At 39.8% G+C, this 15,089-nt stretch overlaps 2 protein-coding genes across 3 annotated transcripts in view; one reads left to right on the top strand and one right to left on the bottom strand.

Annotated features, from left to right (window-relative positions):
- The window catches only part of EFCAB7 (EF-hand calcium binding domain 7), a 29,265-nt gene extending 23,195 nt beyond the window's left edge, over positions 1-6,070 (bottom strand). Inside the window, exons 1-3 of the mRNA XM_061353460.1 lie at positions 5,998-6,070; positions 5,682-5,772; positions 3,347-3,534 (exon numbers count right to left, since the gene is read on the bottom strand). Of these exons, the coding sequence (XP_061209444.1) occupies positions 3,347-3,533 (187 nt within the window). The 5' untranslated portion in view covers position 3,534; positions 5,682-5,772; positions 5,998-6,070. The remainder of the gene's footprint in view (positions 1-3,346; positions 3,535-5,681; positions 5,773-5,997) is intronic.
- A 48-nt stretch (positions 6,071-6,118) lies between these two features.
- Positions 6,119-15,089, top strand: part of ITGB3BP (integrin subunit beta 3 binding protein) — a 32,145-nt gene continuing 23,174 nt past the window's right edge. Inside the window, exons 1-3 of one of the 2 annotated variants that reach the window (XM_061353462.1) lie at positions 6,119-6,224; positions 10,276-10,318; positions 13,936-14,077. In XM_061353462.1, the coding sequence (XP_061209446.1) occupies positions 6,220-6,224; positions 10,276-10,318; positions 13,936-14,077 (190 nt within the window). In that variant the 5' untranslated portion in view covers positions 6,119-6,219. The remainder of the gene's footprint in view (positions 6,225-10,275; positions 10,319-13,935; positions 14,078-15,089) is intronic. The other variant, XM_061353461.1, reaches the window with a different exon arrangement.

Below are 15,089 nucleotides of genomic sequence, written 5' to 3'. Positions count from 1 at the left end.
AGGTTTCTTGTAGGCCCTTTAGGCACCAGGAGCTGCTTTAAGGCCTCCCCTTAAGGAGACTTCTCTTCTTCAGGCTGAACCAGCCCAACTGTCTCAGCCTGTCTTTATAGGAGAGGTGCAGCAAGATTATTAGATACTGTTTCTACTGAGATCCACATAAGCCTTTCACCCTTATTTTTCCAAGAACTGAAATCTAGCATAGAATTTATCTTCAACAATATTTTATGTCAAATCTATACATCTGAACTCATCAATTCAAATTACACAATATGTATTTCAAACGTAAAAGAAAAACGACACCAAGAGCCAATACCATACATGCAACCAGTATGCAGTATGCAACCAGACCTGCCATTCTTCAAAATCCATTTGCTGGAACTAGTTAGCCTCTTCAAATCTTTACTGAAAACATCCTTTCATCAGCTGCCAGTGTGAAGAAGGTATTATGTTAAAATGAAATTAAATCCAAATGCACAGTCTATCTGGAACTGGAGGGATGTTTTTGTATCTTCCCATATAATCAAGTTTTTAGGGAAATACAAACGATCCTTCATCTATTCCTACGCTGGCAGTTGGATTTTCAGCCAGCTGACCAACGACCAAGTCTATATAGGCTAAGAGCAGATCAGCAGCATCTGTGAAATGAGGTGGTGGCATCGTTACAATTCTCTGTAGGCAACTGTGTCACCATCAAGAACAAACACAACCAGCCACCTTTGTTGTTAATCTCTGATTGAATGCCAAGGACTAAATAAAGATTTCTGCCCTGTCACCTCTGCAAACAGTCAGGAGAATACAGCAAAGCTCATGTCTTTATCCATGCAACGCCTGGGCATGCAGCAATTGTTTAAGGATTTCAATGTCAAGGTCAGCCAAGGAAGGGCAGTTTCTCTGTGTGTTTGTGTACGTGGACAGCTGAGCTCCCTGGAATGTCAATATAGCTCAGTAGTCACTTACTTTAACAGAGTATCCTTCGAATATATGATAATTCTGTATTTTTATATATCCAAGGAGATCAGCACTTGCCTCCCAAGTCTGTATATCTGGAATTTCAAATAGACTGCACCTTTTATGTGTACTTCTTTACAGACTGATCCTGCTAAATACCTTCAGTAATATTACAACACAAGAAATGAAGTTACATTCCATGAATAAGTCAAACTCCTACAAATAACATTTTGCAGGGCCAGTCTCTAGTTAATATTTTAGTTTAGAATTTAGGCAAACATCATGTAGCAAGAGATGCTTAAACACCAGCACCAGCCATTTGATAAATGCCAGAATTTACTTAAGATGCAATAAAAGTCTATAACTCTGAATGCTTTCAAATTCTAGTTCTTAAATATCTCTAAAGAGACTGGGAGACTGAGCAATTAACTGCCTGTTTTGAGTTGACCTTGAAACCAAAATGCCCAAACACATGCTACATGGCAAAGCGGCATATGGATAGAGATGAAAGCCAAAGCATATATAAAAGAGATGACATTTGTTCACACCACTCCTATCTTAAAATCCAGATTATCCAAAACTATCATTAGGATGCTATAAAGGCACTTTTATTACAGCTGAGAAAGCCTGGATAACACTAAGTCACATGGGGAAAGAATGTGGTTTTCAGTGGGTAGAACTTCATGTACTGGTACAGGGAAGAAGCTATGCTCAGCTTTTATAGCGGAGTCTCCACATGGAGACCTCACATATTTTAGGCATGGACAATGCAGCCATTAGTGACAAATATTTCCTCACATATGCAAATAAAACCTGGTCATTAGAATTACAATATAACTAAATTACTTGACAGTTCAGCATGGCTTTGACTTTAGCTGCCGCTTGGGGGTTTTACTACAAACAACTGAAATGCCATAATACACACACATACCTTTTCCTGGCATCAGAACCTATGAGGAAGACTTGAGAAACCACAATCCCAAATGCACTCTCAGATGCACCCCAAAACCCACAAAATAAAAATCATTAGGCTTTTAACGACACCTTTCAGTTCTCTTTATCTAGCTGAAGATTCATGTTCTCATGATTTCTTGTCAACCACATGAGCTGGAAACATGTTTCCAATAAAGTAAGATAAGATTTTCACATCACAGAACTCCAGGTAAAAAACAGGACAGAAAGACACTTTCATGAGTTTCCCAGCATAATCCCATGCTGTTATATACAACCACAAATAAACTTCTTCATGAAAAAACAAAAATGCTCTAAGAAAGAAAGAAAAACACCAAAAGACCCAAAACACAATCCTACAACTCCAGGAGGTAGCAAAGTTGGATTATATTTGTTTGAAAAGTATTATCTGGGAGAGTAAAACCTATTTCAAAATTGAAGTCTTATCTTACTCCTTAGCTTACTCAGTCACTAAGATATGTTACAAAGAAATCAGTTTCTAACACAGAGCCCTAACTACCATTTCCGGAGTAAACTTCTGTAACTCCATGAAAATAACTTTGAAAGTCCATAGGTTTTTGAAACAAACAGGATCTACAAACACCTTTATCCAGCACAGCTTAAGCAGGTGTTTTTTCCCGTTGCACTGATGACAGCAGTATAACTTATCCACAAATATTAGAGAGATGAAAAAACAGAAACTTTTGATTTTAGTTTATGGGAACATTGTAATTCAGTAGGAGGTTAAATAAGAGTAAGATTTTTTTTTTATGAAACACCAGTGTCTGAAACAATCCATTTGATCACATAAATTGGGAGAGGAAAGGCAGCATATTCACTTACTCAGAGCTGCTCTGAGGGTAAATTCCTGTATCTGCACCTCCAGTACCTACCTCTTCTCTGAGTCTGCAAACCTCTGTGCCAATTCATGCCAGTTCATGGTGATTTTCTGGGCCAGGGCAATTGCCCACAGTTATTAACTGAACTGAGACCAACTCACTTAATCATTTGACAGGGAGAGGGAAAAACTTGTTGAAGTGTCACAATCACAAAGCACTAAACAGGTCCACCTCAGGTAAGCAACAACACTACCATCAAATTCGGTGCTTTTAAACAATTCACTTGGGTCCTCTGTAAGCTTATAGCTAGCATGGACTTTTGCCATGATGCTGGTGATTTACAGATGAAAAGCTCTGTCTACCATTCCCACTTCCATGAGTCTTCCAACACTTAGCAGCAAAGATTAAGGATGAAAATGTCTTCAAAGATGCACCTACCAACACCTGAAATTTGAACTCTATCTAAACCTACTGTAAATTCCTTGAAACAGTTACTGAGTTTATGCACTGGGTTACACACTACTAAATTACTGACTGCTGCTTGTAAACTACCCGCTGTAATCATCACACATAGTAGTTATAGGGAAAAGAAATAATCTATTCATTACCTAATCTGAGCTGTTCCTTTGACTTAATATTTTCTAAACTGCTTTTTAAAACAGCTAGATAAGCTGCTCGGCAGTTCATGTAAAAGGTGGCTTCTTCTGCACGCTGAGACTTCTTTGCTTGGGAACCTTCTGGGTGCACGACTTTCTCATTGAGGAGGGAAGTGTTATCCTCAGGACTGCTGGCCATTCTGTGAAGGATACAATTACAGTTAGAACTTGTTACTGCCTTGCCTGTTTAATAAAACATCTGCTTTGTCCTCTGAAACACAGACTAGCAAAAACTATCCTAACATCAAGGTCATGTTTTTAATTCTCATTTGATATCACAATGATTATATAGTCATGTCACTTGAAAGCATAAAAACGAACTTTCAAGTTATCTGTGATAGAAATCACTGCTGTCCATGTTTAGAAATGAACCACTAGGACTTGTCCTTACTACACACTTCCACCAGAATTTCTATTCTTGCCACATGAGCTAAACTCCCATCATGACAGAAAGAAATGGGATAATTTGTACAGAAGCACACTTGTTGGCTCTGAGGACTTTACTATCACTGTCTATACTTTGCATGATCTGTCACAATGCTGATGTTAATGGACATAATATTATTACGGTATGTTCATATTAATAAATGAATATGCCATACCTACCACTGTTTTGCTCTCAGTGCCACTCTCACTGTTGCTAGAACTCACCAGCAGTAGAAAGGTTGGAGTGTTTTGGGGGGAAAAAGGTAAATTTAAACATGGCCACAGGTGTGAGAGGCACAGAATTATCTAAAAGACTTTTTCACCAAACAGCAACAACAGTAAAGTAAATACTACCAAGAATGGACGCAGTGCTTATCTCACTGGAGACAGCTCTGTGGCTGCATGAGTGCGACTGACTTATGTTGGATTCACTGTTATATTTCTTGGTGTTAACAGCAGAGTAAAAGCCTCCTTTGTCCTGCAGCGGAAACCACATGTGACCATGTTTATGTTGAACTGCATATTTGTCAGGATTTTCACCCTCACTCAAAAGCTGACTTTCATATTTCCAAGACTGATACAGCTGGAAAACCAGGTAGCTTTGCACAGCTTCAGCAGACACACTGTTAATGTCATGAATGCCATATAACATCCAGTGTTAAAGAAGTGATATAGTTATTAAATTGATTACATGTTTTTTTATGGTGCCAACCAACCCACAGTAGACTGAGCTTGTTTTCTGATTTTAGTTGTAACTCAATGAAACATACAGCTAATAGTAAAATTGGTCAAAATTATAACCCTTAATCCTTCAAGTATGTGAAGTAAAGCACTATTCTACTTTTAATAGTTATCTGAATATAACGTGCATAAAACTATGCCACTCAGGCCTTTAAAGTACAAGAACACTACCCATATAATTGTAAATACATGGTAAAAAGTATAAAATGTGTTTTTTCTACAATATTACAGCCACTCAAAACTAACTAATACTGTTTGCTCACCAATGACCAGTAAACTCTAACAGCAGCTCTGCTTTTACCAAGGGTGATTAAGGTTTTTAGAAGGCCATCACAGAGGGCCACTAAATCCTGTTGGTCTAACAGCCTCTCCTATTATTTTACCGTGTTGACTTCAGAAAATATATTCCAGTATAATAAATTAAATATCTCAAGTTCAGCAACAAGACAACGATATCGTAGGGTCCCCTTCAGGACTCATTGGATTTTTACTCAGAAGGCCTAAATCACTTGCACCTTGTTGAGTTATATAGGTCTTTTACACTTGGGAAAGAAAGATAATAATTGCTTATCATGGATGAAGTACCCTATTTATAATACACAGACTGCCTGCCTGACACTTTAATATTACACTGGCATTAGAAGGACCCCATAGGGACACTGTGATACAGTCTGGTTACTGCAGACGGGTGTCACTATAATTAAACACCAGCGTTACACACACAAAATGGAAGTGGGTTAAAGTCGAGGAGGAAAAGAATAATAAATGTTAATTTTCCAGCAACTAGTTTATAAAACGTGAACTCTCCTTTATACTCCACAGACTTCCCATTACCGCGAATATTTCTTCCGTGGGCCACAATTCTGACCAGAAGTGCTGCCAATGCACTGCTCAGAAATCCAGCGAGCAATAGCTTAGTGACAGCTCTGCCAGCAGCCCCATGGTATGCTTTTACTGCACAAACGACACTTCAGACAAAACAGATGGAGGGGAACGATCCAGCCTTGCCTTAAAGTGGGAAGACAACACTACCTATTACCTTCAGTTTTAGTTGCTATGATTCCAATAAAAACGATGTTCTAACTACGAATTAAGCCATACCGGTCACTACCACACGGACCTTTCCCACCACGGTCCCAGACCTCCATCCGCAGCAAACACACACCAGCTGCGAGCTTCCCACCTTCCGAGCCCAAGCACCGAGGCCTCACCTGAAACACGGAAACTTTTACCACACAAATCTCGTTATCTCCTTCTCCACTGGGAGCAGGGGTTTTCTGGGGTTACATTTACCACCCAAAAGACACAGAAGTCATTACAACCCCTTCCCCCCCCCCCCCCATACGAACCACTCCCCCTCCGGTCCCCCTCCATCCTGCCCTGAGGGGATGCGTTGGCCGCCCCTCATCTCCCGCCCAAGCTGGGCTTGCACCCACCTTCCCAAGGGGAGGAAGCCACCACCGGCCTGGCTCCTACCGCTGCACAGCACCGGGGCGGCGGGGCCCGAGGAGCCACCCCTCCGCCCCGCGGGGCTGCTCGGCTCGGCTCGGCTCCCGCCCCGCCCCTCAGCGCCGTTTCCAGCCGGAGGCCTTTGGCCGGTGCACGGCGGCAGCGGCGGGAGATCCACAAGGGCGGCAGGAGCGGCTCCAGGCGTCGCGATGTCGTAGGTACCGGGGTGGGCGGCGGAGCTGAGGAGCTCGGTTCTGGGAGCCACTATAACCCCTCCGCAGCGGGAGCCTGTGGTGCGGGGCGGGCGATGGAGCCGGGGCCCGTGTGGGACGCTGAGGCAGAGCGTTGCTCTCGGCGACCCGCGGGTTTCTGATCCGGCAGCGAGCTCGTTCCCTGAGGAGAGGCTCGCTCCCCGGGCTGTCCGGAGAGGGGAGGAGCGCTCCGCTGTGTGGGAAGGGCGGGTTTCATTCCCAGCCCCGTCTCCCGAGCGTTGGATTTGACCGGGAAGCATCTAAGATGGTGGCTCCCTGGGCAGAGCCCTTGTCCAGGCGGAGTGCTGGGGAGACGATGCCTGTTGGTATGGGGGGAAGTTTAAGTTACATGGCCGTGCCCGGCTTCCCCAGCCGAGGGAGGGCGGTGATTTATCGCTGCGCTCCCTATGGATAAACATGTCTCTTCATCGGGGATTGTAGCAACAGGAGAAGGGGTGATAAGTTAAAACTTGAACAGGGGAAGTTTAGGTTAAGTAAAAGGAAAAGTTCTTCCCTGTGAGGGTGCTGAGGCGCTGGCACAGGGTGCCCAGAGAAGCTGTGGCTGCCCCATCCCTGGCAGTGCTCAAGGCCAGGTTGGACACAGGGGCTTGGAGCAAGCTGCTCCAGTGGAAGGGGTCCCTGCCTGTGGCAGGGGTTGGAGCTGGAGGAGCTTTAAGGTCCTTTCCAACACAAACCAGGCTGGGATTCTGTGATTCAAAGTCTGGTGCTGTTCTTGTGTATCTTTGCTAATCATGGGCTTCTGAAGAGCCAGTAATGTGTAGGATGTTGCTGACTTCAACAGCTGTTAAGGCGAGGCCATGAGGCTCATGTTGCCTCTATACAGGCTTGGGTTATTATCCCAGTTTACAGCTCCTTACACAACTTCAAAGATAACTGATGTTAGAGCTAACATAGGTTCCAGTCTGCCATTCTTGAGCACTTGAAGTAATCATGCCAGACAGTAGTAATACAAAGGAAACACCGATACGCAAACTTTGATACTGTTTTGGTGTTTAAGTCCCTGATTGCACACTGAGTTTAACTACCATTTAAGCTGAACATAGAAAATGGTTCAGGGTGATTTTTTCTGCTTTTCCTATTAATAAGACATTTTTGCCGGCAGGTTTTGAAGATGAAGCAAATATCATGAATATGTAAATAGCATAGAGGTACTTTCTTTTTTCCCCAGTAAAAGTAGAACATTAAGTGGAAGCTAACTGAAATGGCCTCAAAATGGGCTACAGTACTCCCTAGGGTGTTTTTAATAAAATAATATGATCAGGTCCCTGTTTCTCTATGTTCTTTTTTGTGCATTCAATCTGTATGTGGCTGTTGCCATTGCATTTATTCATCAATGAATTGTGGAGGGAACGTTAAGTGTATGTGGAATTAAAAACAATATAAATAATTTATCTCTTTATGGAAAGTTAAATTGCGTACCTAAGACTCTCGGTGTTAAACAGTTCCTCATCTAAGTGGTTTCATCAAAGCATTGTTCAAATGAGTGAAGGTATTAGCAGGAAACTGACAATATGACCTGGCATGATGGATGAACAATATGCTATAGAAGTAATATGTAGTTCTTTAAGCTGATAAGTCCTATGGACAAAATAATCATTGCAGGATGGACTTGGCCATGAACATGTGCCATCATGCTCTGCCTAGTTAGGTTGTCAGGCCAACAATTCAAAGGCAGAAGAAAAACTTGGGTAAATAAGTGTACTGTCATTACACATGCCTCATTTTTCTATCTCCTATTCTTGTTCACATTCTGACATTTGATTCTACACCATAGCCAAAGGAAGGCTTTTATAGAATTGGAGAGTAGTTTGGTTTGGAGGGGACCTTTTCCAGCCATATAAAAAAGAGAAACCAAACCAAAGTTGGTGCTCCTTCTCCATAGTGCTTCCTAAAATACTTCAGGATTTTGTTCGCACCTAGGTGTATATATGGGGTTTTCTCCACATTCATCTTTGGAACGATTGTAAAGAAGACACTTTAGCCAGCTGGGTCTTCATGTTCGATGTCTGGATGAATTTTGTTTCAGTTGTCCTAGCCACACATTTGAACTTGATATGAGTGACTCACAGTTGCCCAGAGATTTACCTTCTCACATTATGGCATCAGAAAGACAATCACTAAAAACAAGCAAACCAAGCTGCTGGGTAGGGTGGATTGGGAAAAGCAAGGTAAAGTTGAACTCCTGAAAACAAAATTGTATCTCCCTATACGATATGCCAGCTCCTTCCAACACTGAAGTGCTTGCCTGGAATGAGGCTGCCTCTTCGCCACCATAGCGCAAGGTGTTTGCAGGGGTTTTACAGAGCATCAAATCTGGGCTGTCTGCATCTCTACTATATTTGACAGACTTTAAAGAACATAGCCTTGACCAGTTCACAACTTTCACCATAGAAATTTTCTAAATGTTTATAATTTACTGGGATTTTCATGTCATTTCTCATTTATCTTCATCCTACAGCTATGTCGAGTCCAGATTCTGCTTTGCTTTGGCTTCCAGCTTCTTTTGAATTCCATCATAAAAACTTCCATCATGACATGCCTTAGTATAGCATGCAAATGCATTGGCCCCTAGAGCATCCTTTCAGAGTAGATGTATTAATAAATATGTTTCTCTGCTGCCACCGGGGTGAAAGATGGAATGGAGTCTGCATTCCTTAAGCAATATGGGCTTTTATTAAAAAAAGAAATACATTGTAAAGAATTCCATCAAACTGTTACAGCTTTGACTGCCCTTTGGCAAGAATTTCACTCGCTTTTTTAATTTAAATGTTACCTGTTTACTTGGCTTTTTTAAGATAGAATACTTCTCTTCCCCTTCTTGTAATACTGATAGTTGTAAAACACTATTCATATCACACTGTTACCAGAGATAAATTTCAAAGATGTGTTTTCATTCTATTTTTCCAATCCTTTAATTTGCAGTTTTGGAGTAGTAACATAAATTTTAAAAGGATATGTTTGGAATGAGGTCATCTTCAAAGTCAAAACATTCTTTTCCAAGATGAGAACTGAACTAAGTCCTTGAAATACGATGCATTTTCCAAATCTTGTTTGATATAATAAATATAATTTTATATAATAAATATGTTTCTTGGGGATTGCTCTTAAAAAGATTTTAATCCTCCCCCCCTATTGTTTTATATCATGCTTTAAACTATTGTTAAGATTTAGGAGTGTGCTTAAAAAGTTCCAGTTGTCTCTGGGAAAAATAGTCTTAATTTATGTTGACCTTTCTTTCCTTGGAGCATTTAGTCTGCATTCAATAAAATTTTGATGACTGCTCTTTAGAAGACAGCTGTACGATATAAAGTATTATAAATATTCAGCTTTCCTCTTCTAGTGTTGCCATTAACAGCTGGGCATCCAGTTCAGCAGAGCAGATTTTGCAGCGAGAGCTTGGCATGTTCCTGAATCAGTATAGTGAGGAAGACTAGCAGATAGTTTCATATGGTTTGGGGACCTGTAAAGACATAGAGCATCTGTTCCCCAGTTAAGACATAGTCTGGTAGCACTGAATCATGTTAAGAGCTAAAATGATGGGAAGAACTACTTTTTTCACCTTGGCTGTACCTGTGTTTTAAATGTCTAATACATTATTTCTACTAATGGCAAAATAATTTCAACCCTTGCTCAGAAGGTATGTAAATGATAATTCTTTTGCATTCTTTCCTTGGTTTTAGTCTTTGAAAAAGAGACAAATATACAGTGTGATTTCACTTCACTGTCTTGATTTTTGTCTCTAGTATAAAATGGAGAAGTGGATTTTCTTATGCAAACACTTTATCCTTATAAACAAGCAATGTTTTTGGTACATGCTATTTTAATCAGTTAAATTTTATTTTCTTTTGATGACATTAATTTTCTTGCATAGTATTAAAAAAATGTGAAACACAAGAAAGAAAAATGTCTATAAAATTACCAGTTATAGACCTTACTAAGAGAAATCTTTATGCCTGGATGACAATAAAACTTGTCTGCATTTTTCTCTTGCAGAGCTAAGAGAGCGTTAATGCTTGACAGTATTAAAAAAGATATTGTAAGTATTTTTTGGTGTATGGAATCATCTGGGCTGTATATATGTGTATGTATATATACATGTTTTTATATCCACACATGTGTGGATAGACATGGTATTTTGTTAGAGCTTCATTTCTATTGTTACAGATTGGATGTTGTCTAGGAAAATCTTAACAAGACACAAAACTACTGCTGAAAATATTAGTATAAAATTTATTATATTCCTTTTGTCATGGAACTGCCTGGCATTAACTAATGTACATCTGCATGAATCACTGGAAAATAATGGAGAAAGATGCATATTTTTATTGCCATCACTATTTACCCAAGAGCTGAACAAGTTAAGTTCCTTGGTGAAATCATTTATTAGAAATTAGCTCCATTATCCTGGAAGCAAATGTTCTGCCATGTAATTGTACGTGGAACAATATGGAATTATGATCATGCTGTAATCTGCATATTATAAACTGCAAAATTGAAATGAAAACATTAAAGGCATTTTCATGTCAAGGATATAATTACCTCCCTCAGCTAATCTGGCAGAATGAAACACTAAAGTACCAACACTGCAATAAATTTCACCACAGTTATCACAATAAAAATAAAATTGTACTGTTGCTATTATTTTCTGTAAATGCAGCTATAGTATACTCTGTGTACCAGCATGTCATGACATATGTCAGTTTATTATCTGCTCCTACCAACAGTGGGTGTTGCTGCAGGCATCAGTCCAGAGGAGCTGGTGAGGATGGCAGTGTTTAAAGGAAGGAGAATTTTGGAGAAGTAAATAGAAATAGCTGGTCAGCAAATGAGCTCCCAGTAAATCTCTGTCATTTCTCAGAGATTTGCTTATATGCAGCACTTTTTTGGAGCTCTCACTGGTATTTAGCGAGACAGGAATTTGCCATTTTAAAAATTTTCTAGATGCTTTTTCTTTTGAATTTAAACAAAGGTGGCAAAATACTGCAGTGGCACTAAAAAAAATCATTAGCAATTTAATTAGCAGCTTAGTGTACCATTACCCAACTTGTTCTGCTCAGAATGCAGCTGTGACTGTAATTTTGCATCTGTTTCTTGGGCTTTAGTAATGTTTTTGTAGATGAGTGGTCCAGCTGAAACTACATAGGGTTCTTTTCCTTCCCTAAAGCTATTCCTTCCCTGCTTCCTCCCCATAAGGTAGTTACTTGATGGTTACTTGCATTCAGATTCTTGTGCTGCAAAAAGCCCATCTGAATGATAAGAACTTCTACTGGAATCTCAGTAATGTAGGTTTATGTTATGATTTTTCGTTCATATGTTGCCTCTAGTGGGTACATGGCAACAATTTAAAATGTACCTGCTGGACAGTAGGGACTTTAAGTCACCTTTGTATCTGTAGCTTTCTGATCTGATCTGGCTGACATCCTGACATGGCTTGTGGCTTTCACACGTGTCACCTGATAAACCTATTTTTTGACGCTAAAAGTACTGCAGAGCCCTTTTGAGATCTGAAACTGCTGTAGTTTCCAGGGGTTATTTGTGAGACCTTAAGCCTATGAGGTTTAGGCCTTCTCAGAGTTGTCTTTCCATGCTGTCCCATGCTCCCAGCTGAGCTGCCTTTGCTCTGAATCATGTCCCCAGCCGTCCTCTTCCCAGAGCATGCAGGGGATTCCTGTGCTGAGGAATCCTTACTGGACTCAAAGATTTGTATGTCCATTGTTTCATCTGGTTTAAAAAGGGGTAGTGTGAGGGTCTTATTCCAGCAAAACAGGACAATGTATGATTAAGTATGAATAAATGAGTTACTAATTTGAAATTGGAGTGGATAGGTCGGTTACCAGAGTGCAAATATAAGGTTGACTGATATCCCCCCCAACTTGGCTTAAGTACTGTGTATTCTTTAATGAATATAAATCCTAGATACCTTCTATTTCATTCATGGTGTTGAAACAGAGTAATATGCTTACCTATTATACTATCTAACATTAATAAATGGAATAATAAATGGAACTTAAAGAGATTATAGAATAATCATGTACAATAAAGCTTTGATTGAAGAAATACTGTAGGAAATTGAAGGACTGTTATGACTGACATGAAGACAAATGATAGATACTCAGTTTTACAGATGCAATGAGGCTCAAGTTGGTAGAAGAGGGTGGTTATTTGAGAAGTGAATTAGTCAATTTTTTGCTTACTACACGGAGATAAATTAATTTGCTCCTCTAACTCAAAGTCTCAGGAGTGTAACAATGAAGAAATCACTTACTCCATTTTAATGTGAGATTTGTTTTGATTATACTATATCTCCAAGGGAAAATAACATACTAACCAGTATAAAAAAAATGCCTTTTTCACTGCATTGGACAGCCCATCTTTAAGCCCATGAAAGAATTTTGAAAGGGACTGGAAAAAATGATGCTGCCTAAAATGTCCCTTTATTCTTTGTACAACTGGTGCTAATACGGTGCAAGGGGTTTGGACTAGATGACTTTTGAAGGTCTGACCCGGACCCTTCTATGATTCTATGAAGTCAGTTGTTCACTACTTGGATTCTTCTCTTCAGAGGTGGCTAGTCTTGTTTGGAAGCAGTAGTTTACGTGCCTGCAGATTTTATCCTTGAAATAAAAGGTAGACAGGACTAGAAAGCTGTCGTTCTGCAGCTTGCTACATGGAGTACCTGCCAGCTCTTTTGTTGAATGGTTGGATCAGCAGGTCATCAAAGTGAAGTATTGTAGGTCTGGTAGTATGCACATTGGTTGATACTCCAAATTCAGCTACCTGGAAAATCCTGTAGCCACTTATCAGTGGTTTCTAAGAGTGTAACATGACATTAAGATGCTGCTGGTGCTGTTGGAGCCTCCTTTAAGTCCTATATGTGTTCTGTTACTGCATATGTCTCATTTGTGACACTTGTTGATGGTGTTATTTAAAACTGCTAGACTTAGTTGGAAGCAAGTTGTTACTAGAGCTAAAGCCCTTTATATGCAAACCAAGTGTGGATTTGTTTTTTTTCCTCTGTATATTAGTTTTGCAGTAAAATCCTAGTTTCTCAGAGTTGCAGTTCAGCATTAGAAATAACCATGGTTTTATAGGATTAAAATAGTATTAAATAGATAGCAGGAGAACTAGTTGTTTATAGTTCATGTGTCTTAAACTCTCGGTACTGTAGGAGAAATAATACCAGAGTTTAACTGCTTAAAAAAAGGCCAAACAATCAAATGTTCCTGCCAGAATAACTAAATATCTGGAAACTACATACTTTTTGTATATGAGAATTGGTAGGTTAGTGTTTGAAGGGCTTTTTATTTGAGTAAAACTAATGTTACTGAGGATGGGGAGTGATACAGCAGCTCAGTGGGCACTTGGCAGCCAGAAAATGTCAACCCACCACAAACTAGAACATGGGCTTTCCCTAAAAGGGAGTACATAAAGTTGGGAATTACTAAGGAAAATCTGTTAGCAGATAGTAAGTGTTCAGAGAGGCTTTGTCTAGTTTGGGTGTTATATGTAACTACTGATAGGAAGGATAGAGGTGACAATGTGCTTGTTTTGCATAAGGGAAGTTCGCAACGGTTGTAGGTTTAGATGGACGTAGGTACTTATGTATCTTTAGCCAAAATTCATCTGGGTTCTTTGTCTTTTGTTATGATTTAGCGGTATGATGCAACGCTTTTGGAGAACAAAGTGAAAAATCTAAACACTTACTCACCAACAACAGGAACACGTGAAATGAGTCCATTCTCATCTCCTGTGAGTCATGCAAATGCACAAAATCTCAAGAATCACCTTCCAAATGGTTAGTTTAACATTTTGTCTTTCTTAATGCAACGTTTTCCTAGTTATTGACTTGATTTAGTAACTTATGTGGTATGTTTGAATTCTTTTTCCTCTTAAAGAATTTTGATGTCTTCTGGAAAAGCTGATGCTGGTTTTTAAAGCTTGAATCTTTTCACTGTAAATCTTGGGGGTGTTTATGAAACAACTTGGTTATGCAACAAGTTCTGCTTTCTGTTGATCAGTATTGAAATTGCTGGCTCAGCAAAAAGAAACCACAACCCAAACCCAAACACCTGCATTGCATTTTTCTCAAGAATTACAGTAATTCCACTGGTTGGGCATGTTCGTGCTAACAACATCATTTGTTTGCTTTCTAAGTCAGAGCTGTCACTGGTACGAGCTACTGATAGTGACTGTTCTTCGGATTATATGGGAGATGCTCTGAGGTTGCTAGGTGCAAAATTACTGCAAGGAAGTCATAGAATCCCAGACTGGTTTGGGTTGGAAGGGGCCTTAAAGCTCATCCAGTTCCAACCCCTGCCATGGGCAGGACCATCTTCCACTAGAGCAGCTTGCTCCAAGCCACTTCCAACCTGGCCTTGAACACTTAGTTCTGGTTGAATGCAAAGTCCTAGTTCACTCTAGCAAGGCAGTGTAATTCATTATTTGTAGCACACAGGTGAGGTCTGAACTCTCTCATGCTCAGGAGAACTGGAAAGATGTTTGCAGCTGGTGCATGTTTAATTTTGTGGTCTTTTGAGAACTACGTTGAGATTTGCAGTGCAAGTCCTGGTCTATGTACTTCCAGGTTTCTGGTGGTAAATTGTTTCATGGATGTGTGCATACATGCATACAAGATTTCTCAGCTCTGAGTTTCTGTTCATGAATATTGAAAGTTATGTAGATTTTATCAAATCAAAGCTAGAAGGGAAGTTCAGTTTAACTCTTCCACTTTGCATTCATTTATGTAATTTTTTACTATTGATTTTCATAGTAAGGATAACATTGAATGTCATTAGCTCTCAGAAAAT

This window comes from Neopsephotus bourkii, unplaced genomic scaffold (assembly GCF_033783945.1).
Source record: "Neopsephotus bourkii isolate Nb327-2 ecotype Australia unplaced genomic scaffold, CSIRO-AGI_Nbou_v1 NB_673, whole genome shotgun sequence".
NCBI classification, from domain to species: domain Eukaryota; kingdom Metazoa; phylum Chordata; class Aves; order Psittaciformes; family Psittacidae; genus Neopsephotus; species Neopsephotus bourkii.
The sequence above is the reverse complement of the archived record's forward strand: the minus strand, read 5'-3'. Positions and strand labels throughout refer to the sequence as shown.